The sequence below is a fragment of the Zootoca vivipara genome, chromosome 3 (genome assembly GCF_963506605.1).
Source record: "Zootoca vivipara chromosome 3, rZooViv1.1, whole genome shotgun sequence".
NCBI classification, from domain to species: Eukaryota; Metazoa; Chordata; class Lepidosauria; order Squamata; family Lacertidae; genus Zootoca; species Zootoca vivipara.
In genome coordinates, this window is record NC_083278.1 from 45,286,258 (window position 1) to 45,308,365 (window position 22,108).

The 22,108-nt window shown below is 47.9% G+C and overlaps 1 protein-coding gene across 1 annotated transcript in view; it reads right to left on the reverse strand.

The window, feature by feature from the left end:
• The window catches only part of SIM1 (SIM bHLH transcription factor 1), a 57,675-nt gene extending 42,030 nt beyond the window's left edge, over positions 1-15,645 (reverse strand). Inside the window, exons 1-2 of the mRNA XM_035109327.2 lie at positions 15,376-15,645; positions 13,311-14,021 (exon numbers count right to left, since the gene is read on the reverse strand). Coding sequence (XP_034965218.1) covers positions 13,311-13,485 — 175 coding nt within the window. The 5' untranslated portion in view covers positions 13,486-14,021; positions 15,376-15,645. The remainder of the gene's footprint in view (positions 1-13,310; positions 14,022-15,375) is intronic.
• Positions 15,646-22,108: the final 6,463 nt, after the last annotated feature.

The following is a 22,108-nucleotide window of genomic DNA, read 5'->3' on the forward strand; positions in this document are numbered from 1 at the left end:
GGAATTCTTCTTAGGATCTGGGAGAATCTTACTTGCCCCACACCAAGCCAATTGTCTGTGTACAATGCTAAGGTTAGCAAATATTGTGATCTGGATTTTATCTGCCTCTGTTCCACAGTTTCCCACCTATCCTGAGGGATTCTGATCTGGATTAGTAATCAACCACAAAATCTGCTTTCCTTTTGTAGTCAACCAGAACAGATTGTTCTATTTGCTATGCACCCAGTGCCCTAAAAAGGCCACCTACCCAGTCCAGCAGCTGTGGTGAAATTTGAATTGGCTCATCATTTCACCGTCACCTTCACACTTCTTATTCCAAGGCAATTCATCCCAAAGTAGACAAAATGGGTCTTGCTCCCAGGTAAGTGGGCATAATGACTGCAGTCCGAAACTCAGAAATTAGCTATACAGATTTCAGTTGAGGCCTGCTCCCAAGTAATAACATATAGAAAGCTGCAACTTAAAACCCCACCCATAACCCCGTTAAGCCCTGCTACTGCAGGAAGTGTTGAGATGCAACACAGCTTGCCTATACTGTAGGTTGTTGGCTTTGCATGGAAAAGAGTAGAGTAGATAGACAGAAGAATCTGCAAGCGTCCTAGACTGTCCTTCGACCTGTGCTGACATTCCTTCAGCTGCTCGATGGAAACTCTTTAGCGCTGCTGGCCTAATTTCCTCCTCCTTAATCCTCAGCTTGGGAGAGGAGACATCTTTGTAGGCCTCTCCCGCTGAGAACAAAGAGAAAGCATGGCTCTTTGTGCACCACCACCTTTCCCATCAAACTTCCTTTACTAAATGTAGTTTTATTACTTTCCCAATTCGGCGTCTCTCTGAGCCTGTATCTGAAGGTTAAGTGTGCTTCTCCAAACTGGACTCGGTGGTCAGTCCAGCTTTTGCTGGTGCATTCAAAACTCCAAATGCCACCCACTGCCAGATTAAAGAACTGGTTTAGGCGGGGTCCTTAACCCACTGATTAGAAGGGGAAGCAAGTATCATTGAACCTTGGGAAAGGTAGGTTAGTGGCTCCATTCAGAAATGCTGGGAAGGGGGACAGGGAAAAGCTCCAATCTGTCGCTGCTCCCAGGTGGATCATTCGAAAAAGAGGTGGTGGTCGGACGCATGCTAAGCGCATTCGGAAACCTGGAGCAAAGGGTTTGGCTCCGCAAACGGTTCTTTCAAATTCGGAGCGGAGCGCAAACCAGCTCAGACAAAAGATAACCTGAAACCCTTTGATCACGCCCTCTGCGAGGAAGTCCTAATGGCCTCAGGGAGACTAACTTCCTCGTAAACATACAGTAGCACCGATAGGCTGCGATCCTATGCATGCTTTTCTGGAAGAAAGGCCCATTGGATGCAGGGGGGCTTATATATCTGAGTAAACATGTCAAGGATTGCTCTGAACGTTATTTTTTCAGGACCCCAACCCCCCAAAATATTCCGATTTTCACCTGTGATTTTCTACTTTGGGTTGTTTCTATATCCAGTCCCATTGGACTGCAAGAAGATCAAACCTATCCATTCTTAAGGAAATCAGCCCTGAGTGCTCCCTGGAAGGACAGATCGTGAAGCTGAGGCTCCAATACTTTGGCCACCTCATGAGAAGAGAAGAATCCTTGGAAAAGACCCTGATGTTGGGAAAGATTGAGGGCACTAGGAGAAGGGGACGACAGAGGACAAGATGGTTGGACAGTGTTCTCGAAGCTACGAACATGAGTTTGACCAAACTGCGGGAGGCAGTGGAAGACAGGAGTGCCTGGCGTGATATGGTCCATGGGGTCACGGAGAGTCGGACACGACTAAACGACTAAACAACAAAAAATACTTAACATGTCTAATACTGTAGTGTTTTTGTATGTATTCCAAGCGCGTCCCGTACACATTCTTACAACAACAGCGCAAGGCAGGCCAGTACCACAGTCCTCATATATTTCAGCCGAGAGCCTAAGAGCTACGTGTCCCCTAAGACTTCACGGTACACTACCTGTGTGTCAACCCTCTGCATTATATCTAGCCAGAATCCAACCTTTATTTATTATTAGACCGCGGGGAATAACTTCATTTCCCTTCGTACCAACCGACTGCGCAGTGATCTTTCCACCCATCTTTATTATTTAGAGTAGTTTGCTGCCCATGGAAATTGCAGCGTTGGCTTACTGCAAACCTTCATATCCGGCACCTTCCTAGATCACGCATGATTTCGACCCACAGCCCTGAAAAAAAGTTGTTACTATTGCTACAGTGCAGGGCTCTTTACATACCAATAAGCAACAAATAAAAATGGACAGGTCCCTGCCTCCACGGGGTTTACAATCTGAAATAAACAATGAGGAACGCAAGACCGGGAATCCTGCGGCCGGGTTCATTTAGTATGAAACAAGTGCGGTGGGAAGCAGGGAGGCAGGGATGAGACCTTCCGTTTGTTAATTCAAGGACAAATTATCCGACAAACATATTCTTTGAAAAAATGCTGTCATCAAACTAATTAAGGCAGAATACTTGGAACTTGCTTTGGTAGATCTACTGCACCTTTGGACTTATTTCACTCTTGGGCCGAGTTTGCACTAAGGCCTGTGCCCAAGTCCAGGATCTGGAAGTCCTGGGTTCAAATCCTCAGTTGGCTACGAAGCTCATGAGGTAATCTTGAAGCAGTCACTGCCTCTCAGCCTGACCTACCCCACCCACACCGTTGTTGTGAGGATAAAATGAAGAGGGGAGAATTATTTGCACCGCCGTCAGCTCCTTGGAGGAAAAGATGGAATATAAATTCAACAAACAAAGCCATAAATAAATAACACACAATAATAATAATAAAATTTCCTAAAATTAAGTGCTAAGAGGAATGGTTCACCCTGACACAATCTCTATCTATATACCGGTGTTTTATTTAGAGCAGGTGTGGGGAATATTTGGCCCACTAGGGTGTTGATGAACTACAACTCTCATCAGCCCCAACAAGCACGGCCAATGGCCGGAGGTGATGGGAGTTCTAGTTCAGCCGCATCTGGAGGAGGGCAAAAGGTTTAGAGAGACAGGGGAGCATTCCATCAGGTGAGCAGCCTGAAGTGGTACAGCTACTTCGTGAGGTGCAACTAGCACCCAACGTTATACGTATATCAGAATGAGTTTCGCTCAGCAAACACGCTGCTCTTGAATGTGGACACAATGCAGCCCTGGACCAAAGGAAGTGGCTGCAGTAGACATCTCGATACCTTCTCAGGTAGTCAGCCCGCCGTGGGTTTTTCCTAATCTACAGAAGAAAAGCTTGTCACGTTCTTTCTAGCCGAAGAGGCTCGGACTGAACCTCAATGGGTTGCGGATCGCGCTGCCCTGATCACTCTATCCTTCCAGTCTCCAGCAACAGTCATATACTTGAGAGCCACTCTCCGTGTCTGTCCTGGTCCCTCAAAAACAACCCCCTGTCCGACCTCTAGTCTAGCCAAGGCTGTCTCTTCTCTGGGCGCCTTGTTATATAAGAACACCTGAAGCTGCCTCCAACAGAGATTCAGAGCCTTCGTCAACCCAGCTCAGTACTGTATTGTCTGTTGCCAGCAACCGTCTTGAGCATTCAACACGGCTCTAGGGGAAGGTGCCAGGGGTTTGACCTTCTGCGTGCAAAGCGCCCGCTCTTCCGTTGAGCCACGGCCCTTGTGCTACAAACCAGGCTCGCAGGAGACCGGGGAAAAGCGCGTGCAGCCCACCTTGACCTGAACTGTAATTGGATTGTTGTTGATGAGAAAGGAGTTACGAAAGGGTTTTCTTCCCTCTCTCTCCTCTCCCCCATCTCCCTCCCTCTCTCCCTTCTTACTGAGTGCTTAAATAAAAGTGCTTAAATAATGCCATCTTTCCAGATGGCCTGATCTGCTTTTACTCTCGACAGCAACAGGAGATTCACGGCTGGCATGCGCGGCACTTTCTGGTTCAGGTTGCCAAAGCGCTTCCAAATCCATCGATCAGGGTTCACGAGAGACAGAAAGCAGGAACAAGCTCGCGCGGGTCTACTCGGAAATAAAGTCCCACTGAGTTTCTCCCAAGCTAAAGCAACTTCAGTCAGAACTGCGGCCTAAAGCTAAAAGCCCCACGAACCACATTGGATTTCTCCAAGGAGCAGGCAGGCAGTTTTACAGACATTTGGCCGACTGTATCTCTTTCAATCCCAGCCTCTGGGAAATGTGTTTGTTTTTTCCCCTCGCTTGTTCTCCGAGGTCAGCGCTCTCGGGTTGACTGTCGAGATTTCTTACAGGAGTGTGTCCCTCGTTTGGAGACCGTTCACCAAACGCAAACCTAGTCCAAGTCCAGGAGGGTGATTGTTTTTATCACGATCATCCCCACCCCGCCCAGCAAGTCTGCCCTGAAACAAACAAGTTTGCCTTTAAATTGTGCAGTCCTATACATGCCTGCTCAGAAATAAGTCACTTTGAGTTCAGTTCCGTGAGACTTACACCCAGCTAAATTCGCGTCCAAGACTGTCTATATAGATCAGATTAGTCTTCCTATGGAGCCAAGGTACCGCCAAGGTCCCACGTGAGGCAGAGGTCTTTGGAGAATGCATTCTTTCTGAGCATCTCGGAAGTTATTTTGCTTATTAATGCTCACATTAAGAAAACACCACACATATTAATCTGTATCTCCTCCGCTCTGGATTTAGAGGAGAGCAGGGAGGACAACTGTGGCGCATCTGCTTACTCAGACTCGGCTCCATCTCCCTGAAGGCTCCAGACGAGGAAGGACTGAGTGGAGTTTGCCACATCCCAGGCTTGGCAGAGGCATGCGCAGTCTTTGACCCAACCCATTTCCCTCACCACGTGGCGACCCTTCAGCCTCTCGGTTTGTCGAGGAGACCCTGGTCATCAGGCGGCCATTTCAGCCTGCAGCTTAGAAAATGAGCACCTTTTAAACCCCCCCCCCACTTCACCACTTTCTCGCTTATTTTACGGCTTCGAGGATTAATAGCTACTAATTCTACCCAACGACATTATCCAGTGTCCTCCCCTCCCCTCCCCACAAAGAAGACAAGAAAGCGAAGCGCTTGACTTCGAAATGGGTTGAATTGAAACACATAAATTCGAGTATTCGAATCCTAGGGGCTGGAGCAACCTCGACAAAATCGGGCATGCCTCCGACACCACCGGCTGGATTATTGGGGGAAATGGGATTATTGAGGAATGCCGCAATCCTATACACATTTAGCCGGGCAGAGAGTAAGTCTCATTGGGATTTACTGCTGAGTAGACGTGTATAGGACTGGGCTGTAAATGACACGCACACAATCAGAGGAAAGCGGGCTTGGACTGCCAGTCCTTTTAAGCGATTGTTCCAAGGGACCTCAAATTTCCTCGTTTCCGTGTATTTATTTAGGATTGTGTGAGAGGGGGGGGGGTTTGCTCTGATCACTGAGAACAAAACCCAAAGCCCCACACCGAGGAGGCTGACTTTTCGCGTCAACGGACCCGGGTTCTGCCCTATTTAGGTATCCAGTCCACGATATTTGTTCCTAGCTAGGCTGCGGGGCGTTAACTTTACGCTGGATCGGCTCATATTCGGCCTTACAGAACCATCAGTTGCTAGCGACCTCTACAAAATTTACGACCCTGCCCGTTACAAAGCACAAATCAGTTCTGTTTTACATGCAGATAAAAATGTACGCAGAATCAAAGTGCTGTTTGTCTTTAATAATAAGTGAAATCCGGTGGCTCAATATGCTGTGATTTAAATAATATCAATAAACGGTATATCTGTAAAATGTTTTATACACACAAACCCCACTGCCATCAGGTTTTTAAAAAAGAAAATCGTTAGGGAGCAGAACAGATATGGATTCATTCAGCCTTGGCAAGCAGAATCGTATTTTACCAGGAAAATAGACAACCCGATTAAGGATGAATCATATGCTCACTTACCTGGGGAAAAGTCTCATTAAATTCTATAGAATTGCTCTGTTAATCAGACCCATAAAACGATTCCGTTTTCCATGCTAACCATAACAACAGAGGAGGGAAAAATTAACATTTCGTCCTGAAATCCTTGGGGAAGGGGGTGAGGATGAATTATTTCACCACCTAACCTAATGACTGATGAAAATATCTGCAAACAGTTTATTAATTAATAAAATTACCACCACCACCACCACCACCATTATTTTATTCTGGCGATCGATGCGGCTTTCTGCGAAGAAATTACAGTTTTTGCCAATCAGCCTGACCTCTGCTTTTCTCAGCCATAAATCTGCTTTTGGAGCAGTTATGCCGGGGCTTTCGTTCTGCACTTCACATTTCAAGTCCACATCAAAACTGGAATCAAACAAAGGGAGGCAGCTTAAAGGCTTTTAAATGAGAAAAACGTCTGTAAGAAAATAAACACTGAAACCCAATGCTCAATCATTTCCCTCAGCAGCAAGAAAAACAGCATTAAATCACCGATCCACGTGGGAAAGGAGGTTGTTGTTTTTTCTTCCTTTTCTCCCCTTTGTTGTTGTTTTTTTAAAAAAAATACCGCCTCCCAACTAAAACAAGGCCATGGATTTCAATACTGAAACGCTAAACGCATTTATTTATTTAACAAAATAGTAGCTGCAAAATTATAGAGTGTAGAACTGTCGAGCTGCACTGCTAAGCGATTTTGAGTAACCCTACGCTAAGCGATACGAAGCTGCCGGTGCCTGTTCAAAACGCATGTCCCATTCAGTTTAATGGGACTTACTGCTTGGTAAGTGGATATAGGATTGCGGCCTCATCGCAGCGTCCAGAATCCAACTAGTGATGGAGTAACAGCACTTCTAAATATATATGTTTTCAAAATCCCCGCATTTCTTTATTTTTACTATCAAAAAATCACGTCAAGTGCCTGTTTAATCCACCAGCCCGCCCACCCACCCCAATGGAGATGGGATGATTTCGGTAGGAGGGTGTTTTGGTGTGTTTCTGGTCACGAAGTGCATAACGTACACACAGATACACCCACGCACGCAAAATGCGCGCGCACACAAACAAACAACCCCACATATATATCTCATTTCAAGCAATCGGAAAAATAGGAGAACACTGGGTGAGTTGAAATCAATGAACATTTTCATAATTATCATCGACGTGAGAACCGCACGGAAATTCCCTCCACGCGTTGCTGCTGTTTAACTTGCACTTTTACTTTTGAAACGCCGCAAAAGAAGTACAGCAACGAAGTTAGCAAGCCCTTTTTCGATGTAAGGCCTGCGGGAAGGATTGCCTATCTCACTCTTGCTGTCGTTAACCATACTACAACTCTTTTTAAAAACGCCAGCAACAAACGATTGTTCTAGAGAAGAAATGAATACTTGGGGGCAAAACTCTGAACTTTTGGACCGTTATTCTCCTTCCTAGTGGTCCAGTTCTTGTAGCCCTCTGTAAAAGGGACACCCCTTCTTCAGACAACGGTGCAATCCAGCTCCGTCCAGTCCACACCCGCCCATTCCGCACACCTAAACAGCTTTCTCAGAGTACAAGTATCGCTTCCCATGTACTTGAGTTCTCTCGTCTTGAAAGACAGGTGAAGGGGGGGGGAATGAATCAAACGCTTCACGGTTTCAGTTGCAATTTTTAATCATAACTCCTACTGGATCATAAAAAAAAATAAAGTAAGCGGGAGAAATATCAAGCGCGCACACACAAAAATACCGACAACCAACGAACCTTTCCATCGCAACCAACCAGCAGGCGAAAACCCGCACTTTGTGTTTCAAGGTTAGCTCTAATATTCGTTCCCCAGACCTCTCGGGGTTGCCTGCGCAGACCTCTCTGTCTACCTGCCTCTCGGACTCACCAGTCAAAATAGCCGTTTTATGTACTTGGGCAGCTATTGCATGCTTTCCACAAACCAATGTAACTGGGTCTATAGGTAATATCCGATTTAAATTACCAAAACTTTACTGAGGAACAGCCTCCATGGCTTCAGTGGGACTTGCTTCTGAAGACACCTCCTTGCCCCACCTTTAAAGCAACGAAGGCCACTCCCTGGTTTGGGCATCGGATTAAAACGTTCCTAGAAATCTATCCGCTATGGTTTGTAAACCCTTCCCTATCTGGAGTACCTCGGTCCCTTCGATCTAATCTTGCACACGTGTAAAGCAACAGCTACGTAATAACTGGTGGCCCTCAAGCATCTGAATGCAAACGCTGCTTAGGAAATATTTTAGACAAAAGAGACGAAAAGACGCGTGGCATGCATGCATGTGTTTCTCTCGTAAAAATATTTTACCAAACTTTAGTAATCTTTGGGGAAACAACAATCGCAACACCAACTCTCTACAAAAGATGGGGCATGAAAGCAAGACAGGCTTGATGCTGCATTTCAGTCTGCGAATAATGCAACCCTTGCAGCAGGGTTCCTTCGAAAATGGTTCTGTCGTTCAGCAACTTGGCCTGATTTGGCTCCCTAACAGACGGTCCCCGAACTGGGCGCTGACGTAGAAAGCCTAGCAAGGCTCCGCCATGGCGTCATTGTCTGGTTTGGCCCCCTCGCTCCGTCACTGCTTGTTTCTGGGGAGGAAGTTAGCCGGCGCTTCTCACCTTTAAATGCGCTTTTGTCCTTGGAGGAGGGGAGAGGAGGGGGTGAGAAGAGGAGGAGGGATGTCCCCCCTCTCCCATTTATTTGTAAAAGGATCAAGGCCAGAGCTCGTCCATAAACACAGGAAGGCGAAACGGAGTCCTGAATTTGACCTTTGTCCTCCAAACCGGCGTGAATACGAATTCACTTAAGACCTCTGGGGACTAGGAAGGAGAGCTGCGGTAGGTTTCACGAGGTCTGGCATTTCCCTTCCTTGCCTTAACGCAACATCCGGAGAGCTCAGGGAAAGGCAGAAAGCGCAAGGTTCGTCCATTCCCCACCCCCACCCCCCTAAAAGAGAATTGGTGCAAAAATAAATAAACCACCTACTACTGTCTGCGATTGCGTGCCACGGTGCGTCCATTCTCACAACACAAAGAATCCAGACCCGGATTCTAAGTAAATCCCACCCTATTCCGTTGAGCATTTCAGGCCCTGTGAAAAATTGGGAAGAGAGGCGATGTATTTGCCTGTCTTCAAGAACCAGCCAATAAAAACAAGTCAAAATCCAGATACCAGGGGTAGCCCCGCTTTTAAGTGAACCTGCTGGCCTTTGATGTGCTAAGGCTTCGATCCCAAGGCATACCGGTACTTTGAGAGGGAGAGGGAGGGAGGGGGAGAGGGAGAGAGCCCTTAGACCTGGGGAAACTAGTCCTATGGTGTTCAGCCGGGCTAAGTTTGCCAGGCGGCTTTAGGTCTGAGGCCCAGCACAGTTGATGGGTGGTTGCTGATGGTGCCACGTGTACTTCAGCGGAAAGAGATGGCTTGATAGCACGGGGGAGGGGGGCGGTGAGCCCGTGGCCCTCCAGCCGCTGCTAGACTCCAGCTCCCATCAGCCCAATGTCTAATAGTCAGAGGTGATGGGAGTTGTCATCTAGGATCTGAAGGGCCGCCGATTCCCCCATCCCTGCCTTGCCCTAGTAACAATAATGGTTTGGACACCGCTGGTTTGTTTCTGCATCTGCTTCTAGCGCTCGCTTTCCTCACCCCACTGCTGTTCTCCTTCCTCGCCTTCCTTCAAGTGGCAATCCTGGACATGTTCAGTCCGGACCACACACAGACAGATCCTGGGACTCCTTCCACATGGAATACAACCATTCCGAAAGGCAGCTGTGCCCGAGACCCTGCTTGGCGCCACTGAAATCGATGGGGCTTCATCTAGGCGGCTAGGCTCAGGCCTGTAGGCCCCGATCCCTACCAACGTGCTTGGAAGAAGGAAGGAAGACTTTCAGCAGAGTCCGCAGCCCAGTTAGCTCTTGCAGGCTAATTCTCTCTGAGCCCCTTTCCCCAAAATTAAGATATGCAGTGATTTTATCAAAAACGCAAGCCATCACATAAGACGCCTTCCCCATAACCCTTCCCTACCTTAGCCCACCCATATAAAGAGGATGGTTGAGGTGGGGGTGGGGAGAGAGAGAAATAGGGAGAGAGGAGCGGGTGCGTGTTCAGGAAGAAGTTAAATTCCCCTTGCCTGAGGTGGGATTTATTTCCTAATCGCTGGATTTAGGTTTGCTGTCTAGTGACTGCAATGGGCTTGGAAGCTCCTGGGTGTCGCGCGGTGCCCAGCACGTTTAAGATCGACCTTAATAATTAAAAAAATTAAATAAATGTGGGGGAAGCCCACTTCGGGCAAGCACCGGAGCCAAAATCCAGGCCAACCTTAGCCATCCGTAACTGGAGCTGAACACCTTTCGGTAAGATTTTTATTGAGATTTCCCCATACAATACAAGAAGATCATAGCTACCTAAGATAGAAAACAAGAAAAAGAAGCAAAAGAGAAAGAGACAACAGAGATAGACTCCTAGCCCCACACTCGCGGCCTCCGAGTGTGGCAGACGCTGTGGCCATTACCCCAGCAGCAGCGGATCTGGCTCGCTTTGCCCTTGGCCACCTCAATTCCCTGGTGGCTCTCTCTCTCTCCTCTTCCCCCTCCCCCTTTCCTTTCTCTTTCCAGACATTCGCCGGCTTACAAGCCAGGGGGAAGATGGGACAGAGGATCAGCCCTTCTTTGCCTCCTCTGATTGCTCGCAGCCGACAAGCAACACCATATGCTTCTTCTGATCACACAAGCCCGCGAGGGAGGCGCCGGTAATTGTGCAGAGCTGCTGCAAAGCACGCTCCGGAGGAAGCCCGCCGGGACCGAGGAAGCGGGCAAATCGTGGCTAATCATCTTTGGAGGAACCCCACGGGCCCCCCACGAGCCCAATACTTCCACAAGTTCCGCGTGGACAGTCGAAAGGAGCCGCCTTTTCGAAAGGGGGAAATGAGGAAGGGTAGGGGGGCGGCGGATAAAAGGTCTCCAAAAACTGTGCGCCAGAATGAAAAGGTGACTTATCGCTTTTGCAGCTTCTCCCCCTCACCCCAAGAGTGATTAGCACCCTTCTCCTAAACACAGACATGTGGGAGCAGCGGCTCAGTGTACAACACACACACACACAAAACTTGGATTGCTTTCCCAAACACAGAGCACTATCCAGCCGAAATTGAGCGCGCTTTAATCCCATCAACCGCGGCATAAAGGAATGCGGCACGTGTTGTATATGCTGGTGAAGTTACCGGCTCTGGCTGGATCATGCCCACCTTGAAATCAAGGGAACTTCCTTGCAAACAAACGAAAATATATATGTGCAGAATGGGAATCTGGAGATGCCTTGGTATGTGCAGGACAGTAAAGGGAAAATAATAATAATCATCCCATCCCAGACTGCCTTGTTTTCATCAAATGCCTGTATAAATAACAGCAAGTTACATGTTGCAAAGTATGGGTGCGATCCAGCCAAAGTTAATCGTATTTAAATCCCTCTGGTTTCTTTTGCTGATCTCTGAGCATATGTTTAACTCCCCCGCTTTCGAAATCTGCGGAAGCTAAAAAGAATGAAACTTGGATCCTGCTTTACGAAAACTGCCTGATGCACATATTAATAAGTTGAACTGCATATTGAAAAATATGCAGAACGCACAGCTGGGTCACAAGCCCAGTTATTTTGAAGTCCCCTCGATTTCAAAGGAACGTTTTCTGAACAAGTATGATGCTTAGGATTGTAGGCTTTCTGGGAAATAAATTCCACTTCAACTTAAAGTATTTCCAAGTAAATTTGGTCGGAGCTGACATTCTGTAAAAACAAACACCTTGCGCTTGTGTTCTCCTCGATTTCATAACTGAAATATCCTGTGGATGCGATCGCCTCTCTTTCCCAATAAAACTACATATGCTCTTAAGGCTATACCGGTAGCTATCCTAATGATTTGTTTTCGTTAACTCCGCTGGGAGAAGTTCCGTCTGCAAAGTGCCCTCTCCACCCCCATTTCCCTATATCCCCTGGTTCTTGTTTATCTTTACAAAATACTGGTATCATCCTTAGTGAATTTTTCTAACCCCTTTCCTCATTTAAAAATAGCCACTGATCTTATAATGCCAAATATATATTTTAGATTAATCGGGATCATATTCATATCCCGATTCCATGTAGACGGGAAATGAAGTCTCATTTGGTGACAACAGAAAACACGAGGGGCCTTTAATCCAAATAAGAGTTTGGAGTGACGCAAGGAAGTCCTACGATTCTCTCCCGAGTTACCGCACGTAGGAGTTCAGTCCCAACATATTTGGGACCCGGGTTTCACAGGAGAAAAGCCCTTGGCTTACTGACGTTTTTAAAGTACACAGGATCGTAGAGTATCTTTAAAAAAAATCCCCAACATCTAGAAAATGGGAATTTCCTCTTAAAAGCCATTGCCAGAGAGGATCGAGGCCAATGTCCCTGGCTTTTCTTGGGTTCCCCGCCCCCCTGTTTGAAGTTTGCCATACCTTATTATTAAGGGATCCTAGTCTCCCCCCCCCTTTTAAATTACACTACTCCAGAAAAACACTCCAGGTATTCCTCCCCCCATTCTGATCACCCAGAACGTGCAGTTAACGCGGCCTTGCTTCTTACGAATAACTTAACACCAGGAAAGACTGTTTTTGTTTTTCGCTGACTACACCGACGGCCTTGATTCATGCCTTCTCAAAAAACTGGACCCTCGACATCAGTTCCAGATGTGCCACGTTCATGCATATGCAAAAGAGGCATTTAAATTCGTCGGTTTCTTCCTCCGCCCCCGCACCTTCCCCCCCCCGCGACGCATCTGTCCGCGGCTGCCTCCCATTTTTTTGCTCGGCACAGAAGCCCAGGGGCTGCGTGCTGTCGATCCATCCATGCAAATATTTAGCTTCGTATTAATTCATTTTCCCCACCTTCTCCTCCCTCCTGCCCAATTTAACTATAATAAATATGAGAGAATTGCCCTTTTGAGCAACGCACGTGGCTTCGCCGGGAGGGAGACGCGGGGCGGAGAGAGAAAATGCATTGTTTGTTTTACTGGAACAAGCAGCTGAGCTCTGAGCCTCGACGTGTTGACAAAGGTGCCGGCGGTTCCCAGCCAAACACATCCTATGTACCAAAGGGGAAAGTGTTTATGGGCAGGGAGGGAGAGAGGGGGAGCGAAGGAAGGGAAAGATTTATTTTTGAAAGAAAGTGGGGAACCGCTCCAGAGAGCCGTCTCGTGCGAAAACTACACAGGCCAGAGGAACAGGGCCACAAGGCGACGACTCCTCGACGGCTTTCCTAGTCTGGACCAGATGAGAGGAGGAAGAGGCCAGCTCTGAGGACCTCCTGGGCTAACAAGGACCTCCCCCCCCCGCGGATTAGGAAATAGGGGTGGGTAGCTGAATCCCGCGACAGTGGGCACCTACCTTCGGGGAAAACCACCCGCATCTTCAGGTAGCTGGTGGTGAGCCTGATGATGGAGGCTTTATCCAGCTGCGAGGTGATGGCGGAAGGCAAAGGCAGCAGTTTGGCCAGTTCGTAAAACTCGCTGTTTTCTTTCTCCCGCCTAGTCCGGGCCGCATTTTTGGACTTCTCTTTCATGGTGGTTTCTTCCCCCTTCTTTCTGACAGTGTAAGCTCCACAGATGCATCCAAAAAAATAGACCAAATTGTCTATCGGTCAGTTCCAGCAAAGCATCGTGAAATTTGTTTGTTGCTTTGTTTTGAAATCACAAAGTCATTTTAAAATGCGGGCGCGCGAATGCTTAAGCTTCAGGGTGCGGGACGGTGATAGGTGTAAGACCATCAATTATTATTATTATTATTATTATTATTATTATTATTATTATTAGGAGCTGATTATCAATGGGCTGTAAAAGTTGCGAATCCAGCTCTGGGAATCCAAAAGCAACTGGCAGAGAGGAGTGTGGCAAGATGGCTTCAGAGCTCAGCAATCCAGTCAGGGGGTCCTTGAGGCTTTCTTCCTGTCGTGGCTGAAAATGTAATTCCGGGCAAAAGAGACATGATAGCGTCTCTTCAGACGTTTGAGAATCTCCAGGCCTCTTTAGCTCTTCCTCTCTCTTTGCGGAAAAAAAGTGGCCGAGAATCTGCAGACTCAGGGACCGATCCTTCAGGCTACTGTGAAGACAACAACGGCAGGGGAGTGAGACGGGGAGGTCGAAGGGTTTAATTCTCAAGGGGAAACATCGCACCTTGGAAGCATTTTGCTGTGTGTAAGTAAGTAAAGACTTTCCCCGGAGGAAATGAGGCTGACATCCACCTGGGCATGCTTCCCTGGCAGCGAGTCCCACTGAACTCAGCGGAGGCTTGCTTTTGGAGTCAGGCACCTGTAGGATTGCGATCCTGCGCAATCCTGCGCACACTTCCTTGGGTGTAAGCCCCGTCGAGCCCAGCGGGACTTGCTTCAGAGGAGTGCAGCTGGGGCCAGTGAGAGTGTCGCTTTCAGCATTGGGAATGGGAGGAGGAGGAGGGATCAGATGGCCTCCCTTGGAAGCGGCACTGCTTCAAGTGGTGCCCATTCCTCCAAATAATCGAAACCAGGGGGGACGCTTCGGCTCTGCGTAACTCCATTAAACAATACATCACACACAGATGCAGTGTCTTTAACCAAGTAAAAACAAAAAGTAATCACCACCATTCTTATTTAGGGCCCAGTCCCATGCAGATGTTCTCATCACACCCTGTTGATATCAGTGTTTCTCAGATTCTGTTCATTTTAACTGGACTCGCGCAGATTTCCCCAAGTAATTTGGCCCCCTTGTTGCTAATAATTATTACTATGGTGGCATTCTCCCGTTTCCTCCTAGCAACCAGTTCTTAGGAGAAAAATATAATCAATGATGCAGCCAGAAAGAAACAGAGTTAAAATCGTGAGAATTGTAGAGTTGGAAGGGACAGCGAGGGTCATCTAGTCCAACCCCTGCAATGCAAACGGTGCTTCAGATCCAGAAACGAGTCAGGCCGGATTCCTTCGCTTAAGGTAGTGTTCGGTCTGGTTTGAAACCCATTTGAAACAGTTCAGCTATGAAAGCCGACACTCTGACTTAAACACTTTTGAGGATAGCGGCATCCGTGGATAATGAAATCAGCTAGTCCCTCCTCTCCCTCCCTCCCTCTATTTGGATCTCAATATGGAGAAGGGGTGGTGGTAGGATCAAACAGAGACCTCTGTCGCTCTGCCCTTGGAGAACCCTTCGCAGCTGATCCCTTGCGAACGCTCCTTCCAAAATCATTCTCTTGCAATGCTACGCAGAGCACCTTCGAAGGGAGCTCCCCCGCCCGCTTTCCCCCAAAAGAGACTTTCGCAGCAAGGGAGAGCATCAGATAAACTTTATCTGAGCGCCACATAAGGGGGGGGGGAGTTCGGGTGACGTTTGGCCAAGTCTGAAGGGATCGCACCTCCCCGCTCCCCAAAACAGCCTCGGGGCCCTCGCCACCCCTCCGCCCTCTCGCGTGCCCTTCGGCCACTTACCTTCTGTCCCCGCGCCCAAGGTGACAATATCGGCGCTTGACTGAAACTCAGGAAGATCCTCCCAAGGTGGAGAAGAAGTTAGCTTCCCCCGCCGCTGGCGACGAAGTTTTCTTCCGTCCCATCTCGCTTCGGTTTCTCCCAGGTTCGCCCTGGGCTCTAATCTGGGATGAAGAGGGGCTATTAATGAAGATCCTTTAATTTCCGGCTGAGAAACGCCTAATAAACTTCTGGATAGCCAAAAGGGCTTTTTAGCACAACTTCATTTCTCAGCCCTGCTTTCTTCTAGCCCGGCCTTAATGCCACTCACAGAGCCAGCTCGCTTCCTATTGGAACGGGGCTCCGAAAGGCCGGCCTCTCACTGGCTGGGCGGCGCAGTGACGTCACCGCTTGTCGGACACACCCCTTTTTACCTTTGCGCGCGCCGCGTCCAGTTTCTGACCTCCGCGCTCCGAAGTAGGGGACGCGCCAAGAGGCGGCTGGATTGATCGCTCCGCTCCGGGATACCAGGGAGATGAGAAGGAAAGGACCCCGACGGCTCGGAGTGGTGGGGCAGCTCTTCGACAGTCCTGGGGGAAAAGCACTCCCCTCCTATTTTTGCTCGCGCCAGGCTCACGTTAAACCACTTTGCTTCTTGCAACCGGAGAGACAGGAAGGTTCGGGGGGGGGGTCATGGTCCCCGCCGGACGAACTCCCTTCCAAAGAGGCAGATCCCTTGTGCCTGTGAACTTGGAGGCATCGAACGCAAATAGCGTCCGTGGGAAACTCAAGGAAGAGTGAAAACGTGTAATGGCCTCAGAGTCAGAGCCTAACTTATTGGCCGGCGTTTAAAAATAAACCGTATCCACTTCTGTTGTCAACGGGGTTTCCTTCCAAGTGATCAGTTTGAGGATTGCTGACCCAAATTGGAGCACATTATTTGGAAATATATTTCCACGAATTTCTTCTATAGGACCAATTTATTGTCAAAGAACTGAGTTTAGGACAGAGGTTTACTAGCCTCCTCTAGAAATAGGTACCTAACAGAGCAGAGTAGAAATTGTGTACAACCCAAGCCTCCTTAATGCGCTCTCGTGCCGGTTTGAAGACAGGAATCAGTTTTAAATTATCTGTTGGCAGAAAGTGGGGCAAACTGCACGAAGAAGAAGAAGAAGAAGAAGAAGAAGAAGAAGAAGAAGAAGAAGAAGAAGAAGAAGAAGAAGAAGAAGAAGAAGAAGAAGAAGAAGAAGAAGAAGAAGAAGAAGAAGAAGAAGAAGAAGAAGAAGAAGAAGAAGAAAGGTCGGTCTTGCGAGCTGATGATAGGAGGCGGATTCAGAACTGGAAGGGAAGAAAATACGCACACATACAACTGGAGGGTTGGTCAGATCCTAGGAGAGAGATTTAACCTCGCAATCCTGAGCACATCGTTCCCTCACTTCGTGTGTTTTCGGGCGGCAGCCTGAAAGTATTTCAGTTTCAGAAGCAAAAGAACGTGATTCTCAAGAGCTCCCTTAGCCAAGGTCCGCCACGCAAGTTTTCGCCTGGTGGTGGAGGGATTACAACTTTTCTCTTAAAATGCGCCCCTACCTCAAATCCTTTTCGTTTTAAGTAAATAAGCACCGAAAATGAGCAAATAAAATGTGTAAATGTGCAGAGAGGTAATGTGTGTGTGTGTAGATAGATACACACACACACACACACACGTGTGTGTGTGTGTGTGTGTGTGTGTATCTCTATCTACACACACACACCTGCCTGGTTACACGGGATGCTTCTGTTGCCTTCCAATAAGGCAAGGCCAATAGAACCCAGTGGGACTTACTTCCGAGTAAACACGCATAGGCTTATTTTGCTGCCAACCTATTATATACACTTGTCTGGGCTGTGCGTGTCAACGGGACACGTCAAAGGTTGCGCTGTTCATTAGTTGTTATCTGGCAGTGCTTTAAAAGCCCAGTTAAAATTCCCTTCGTTTCCGTTAAATGTTTGGATTAAAAATGTTTGGATTAAGGGACTGGCTAAATAGAGCCCTGGCTCTCCTTGCCTTTGGAAGACGACTCAGAAAGGCTGTTTCTTTTAAGGATCACCAAAGCGCAGAACGGTTTGGGAAAGCGAGGCCTCAGACGCTGGATCCCGAACACGCGCAACCCGTTTCCAATATGGATAGGATCAAACTGCACAAATAATTTCTCAGGGATAAATGCAGGGAAAGGGGTGAGGTGGATGAAGCCTGTATAAACTCATAGGGTATACTTAAAGCATATCCTTTATCTCTGGTCTTTTGGGTTCATCTATTTAGCCCTATGGGAAGAGCAGGCAGGCGGCATAGTAGTGTGGATTGTGTTTGCTCTCTCTACTGATCTGAAATGAAACGTGCCTCAGTCTAAAGCCAATTATGTGCATGCTCAGGGGGGCAACTGACTAAGCGCAGCCACTGACTAGTAAAATTTCACGGCCCGGAAGGCGATGTTTTGCTAAGGCGACTAGTGGCAAAATAATTTCCTTCTTTTGCACAACTATTAAAGGCACCAGAGTCCTGCTCCTCTATATATGCAGAGAGAGAGAGAGAGAGAGAGAGAGAGAGAGAGAGAGAGAGAGAGAGAGAGAGAGAGAGAGAGAGAGAGAGCACTTGGGGACGTGGTCCTTGATTTAATACCGTTAGGTGTTTAATCTACCCTGATCTGCTGTTTTGTTTGTTTGACAACGGCTAAATGTTATGCAGGTGGAGTTTTCGGATGGGGGAAAAGTCCTCCTAGAGAGGCGTTCCCCGTGGCTTAGATATTTGTACGCCATAAAAGAAGGAGAATGTGGATTTCTCCAGAATATTTCTATTTGGAAAAACTGTGTTTGGCTTCCCCCTTTTCTAATTGGTCCTCTCCTTGAAACTTTGGACACAGGCAAGACATAATCATAATAATTATTCCAAAAATGCCCCCAAATTATCGCTTAATATGAACCCAGATCTTGGAGCCTTAAAGCTCCCAAAGATACCGGAGATCATCTTTCCCTTTCTTCCAGCTCTAAACGGATGCAGGAAGAGATCACAGCTTCCAAGTTAAATGCGCTCTGCCTCTGGGTCAACGTGCCTTCCAAGGGAGCAGGCGCCTGAACTCGAAATACATTTAGTGGGAAAGCCTATTTGCCAATAGACTGCAGTCCTAATGCATTCCTATGAGGGAGTTAGTCTGTGGGACTTGTGTGAGTCAAAGTGTTTGGGATCGGCTTGCACCATGGCAGTTTACAGCCGAGCCTAATGGTGGTAAATTTATTCTATTCCTCAAGAGGGTGGTAATCTTTAGTTTGTTTGTTTGTTTTGCCCGATGCAAAAGTGATATCACTAAGAAACCAATGGCCTTCTTTAAAAGCCAAAACAAAACAGAATTCAACGCGTACAGCTTTAAGTTGGGTGGGTGGGAAAGGACGGTCCAGGAGGAGAGATAAATAAGAAAGGCAATGCCATTCCTTCTCTGTGGGCCCATCTACACGCCCTGCCCGGCTCAACCGAATACTGAGCTAAGCCGCTCTTAATTGGGGGGGGGAGGAGGAGGAGAGAATCGGTTTCAATTCCAGTAGTGGAATTTAGCCAGGGTGGATCGGGCAGAGAAGACGCAGCTCCCAAATGAAGCTATAATCTCTCCAGTAACAGACTGGAGGAGATGATTTCATTAGAGGGAGGAAAGGAAGTGCCATTAATTCCTTTTCCCCGACGGGTCCTTCGCGGACCTGCGATTAAGGCCACCGATTTTTTTTTGGGGGGGGGACCCGGGGGAGAGACTTTACCATTGCGTCTTTTCGTCCCTTCCGCTCTCCCGTCGCTCGCAGCAAACCCTCTGATCGACAGAGGGGCGAAAACCGCGCCAGGGCCGCGCCATCCACCCACCCCTCGTACGTTATCACTCATTTGCGAGGCCGTCTAGGAGATTGAAACGCGCGAGCCTGAGCTCAGAAGGAACCTGCTGCAGTCGCTGTGAGGGACAGGGCGGCCTGCAGGAGGCTTCCCCCTAAAAGAGACCCCACTGAGGTCTAGGGGGGGAGGCTCAGTCCCAACCAAGTGTGCCAACGCGCCTTGGGCCTTTCAGGCTGACGTGCTGTTCCCCGTCGCAACTTCCGACGGCTGTTTGGCCTCCTTGATTCGCGGTTGAAGCACGCAAGTCTGTCCCCCACGAAACGACAATGCGTCGGGTATCTGTGGGGATTTGGCTACTTGGAGAGGGGAAAGGACGGGAAACGGAGCTAGCGTGGATTGGGGCTTCACTAAGGTCCTGGGGACGGTTCTAATAATGTGCTTTAAATTGTTGTAGCCCGCCCCTGGGACTTTAGGGTGAAGAGGGGGTAATAAAATAACAACAAACACCACAGCTACCACTACCACCACCAGCAGCAGCAACAACAATACTAACAATTATAATTATTATAATAATATATTTAATCAATTCATTGGTACCTTGGGCTTGCGGGTTTAAACAGAATAATAGAATCATAGAAGTGTAGAGATGTAAGGAACCGTCAGGGTCGTCTAGTCCAACCCCCTGCAATGCAAGAATCTCAACTAGATCATCCATGACAGATGGCCATCCAACCTCTGCTTAAAAGCCTCGAAAGAAAGAGAGTCTACAACCTCCCAAGGGAGTCCACACCACTGTAGAACAAGCTCTTACTGTCAGAAAGTTCTTCCTGATGTTTAGTCAGAATCTCCTTTCTTGTCACTTGAATCCACTGGTTCAGGTCCTAGCCTCAGGAGCAGGAGAAAACAAACTTGCTCCATCTTCCATGATGTGACAGCCCTTAAGATCTTTGAAGATGGCTATCATACAAAACAAGAAGAAAGAAATATGCTTACGTTACGTTGCTAATTTCAGGATTGCCAACTCTTTCAAGCGCCTTAAACTTTGGCTGCAAATTGTCCTTGAATTGCTGCGCTGACTTTCCAGCGTGGCTGCAAAATGCTGGGCCTACGGCACTGCCTGCCTGCCTGCCTGCCTGCCTGCCTGCCTGCCTGCCTGCCTGCCTGCCTGCCTGCCTGCCTGCCTGCCTGCCTGCCTGCCTGCCTGCCTGCCTGCCTGCCTGCCTGCCTGCCTCTCTCTCTCTCTCTCTCTCTCTCTCTCTCTCTCTCTCTCTCTCTCTCTCTCTCTCTCTCTCTCTCTCTCTCTCTCTCTCTCTCTCTCTCTCACACACACACACACACACACACACACCGCTTTCTAGAGATGCACAAAGGACGCAGGCAGGGCTCTCCTTCATAGCTGACAGCCCTGGGACAGCGCGCAAGATGAGTTGCATCGTTTCAGGGAGGAACCAAAGTGAAACAGACGAGCAGCCGAAGGGCTCCTCTTAGCAAGCAACGCTGACAGTCAGTCCGATCCACAACTCACGGAGAGACCTAGGAGCTTCAGGTGATGGAGCTGCGTTCATTTGGACCAGTGTTTCAGGGGACTTCCCAACCCTCGAACAGCTGCCAGATTTCCGGGGCCTTGGGGACAGAGGAGTGATGTCCAAGAAACGGATCAAACCCCAACACCCCTCCTTTGAGGAATTAAACATTGCTGCACTGGTGGCAGCCTGATTGAATGAAGTGGGATATATTTCCCATATATTGCAGTGGTGCAGCTATGGAACTTTAGGCTTTGGGCTTAATGATTTTACACCCCCTTCTTCAGAAAAAAAGAGATGACAGCTAGCCATGCTGCCTTGGGGTGGAGGGGTGTGTGTGCGCTCTCCTATTCATTCTGCCCTTGACATAATTGACCCAACCCACATTACTTTGGGTTGTGCGTCGTTGCCAATGGGTGGAAGTTCCAAAAAGTTCATTGATGCCTTTTAGGAGGTGTCAGAAAACCAAGTTTTCAACTTGTTATTCTAAGTAACAGACAGCAGAATTACTGACATATTTTCTTGAAAAGCTGCCCTTTTCAATTCTAGCAGTGGTAGTTTTGATTCGTTTTTATCTCTCACACAAGTTAAACTAGTTACAGGTAGGTAGCCGTGTTGGTCTGAGTCGAAGCAAAATAGAAAAAAATTCCTTCAGTAGCACCTTAAAGACCAACTAAGTTTTTATTTTGGTATGAGCTTTCGTGTGCATGCACACATGTATCTGAAGAAGTGTGCATGCACACGAAAGCACATACCAAAATAAAAACTTAGTTGGTCTTTAAGGTGCTACTGAAGGAATTTTTTTCTACAAGTTAAACTGGAATACTGGAATCCCAGCCAAAATGAATCCCGTTCCCACCCTGAAACAAAGGGACACTCCACCCTTACATACTTAGATGCCACCCATTTGTGTTTAAATGTATAGCCCAGTTTCTGCTGTCAAACAGAACCCCATGCAGGTCATAGTCATACCAAAATTGAAACAAAATCACAGGAAAAGAGATAACAACATAAAATAATGCACAATCTACCCCTTCACTAGTTGTGGGGGGGGGGAGGGAGGGAGGAAAGGTGGGGAATTCAAAAGATGCTTGTGTGGCAACACTTTGCTGACAAATACAGCTGGACCAAAATACTGTTTGACTCCTACAGGAACTGTGGGCAAAAGTTGTCCAACTTTAGGCTGCAATCATAGAAATGGGAATTTTTTTTTATTAAACCTGGTGGGGCTTTCTTCTGAGTAGACATGCACCCTGTTAACTTGCCATCCTATGCACACCTTCCCACCTGCAGTAGGACTTGCTGCTGTGTAAATAGGTTCAGGGTGCACAGTTCCCAATTCTGAAATATGTTCCCATTCTAAAGTCCCACAGTACATACACTACAT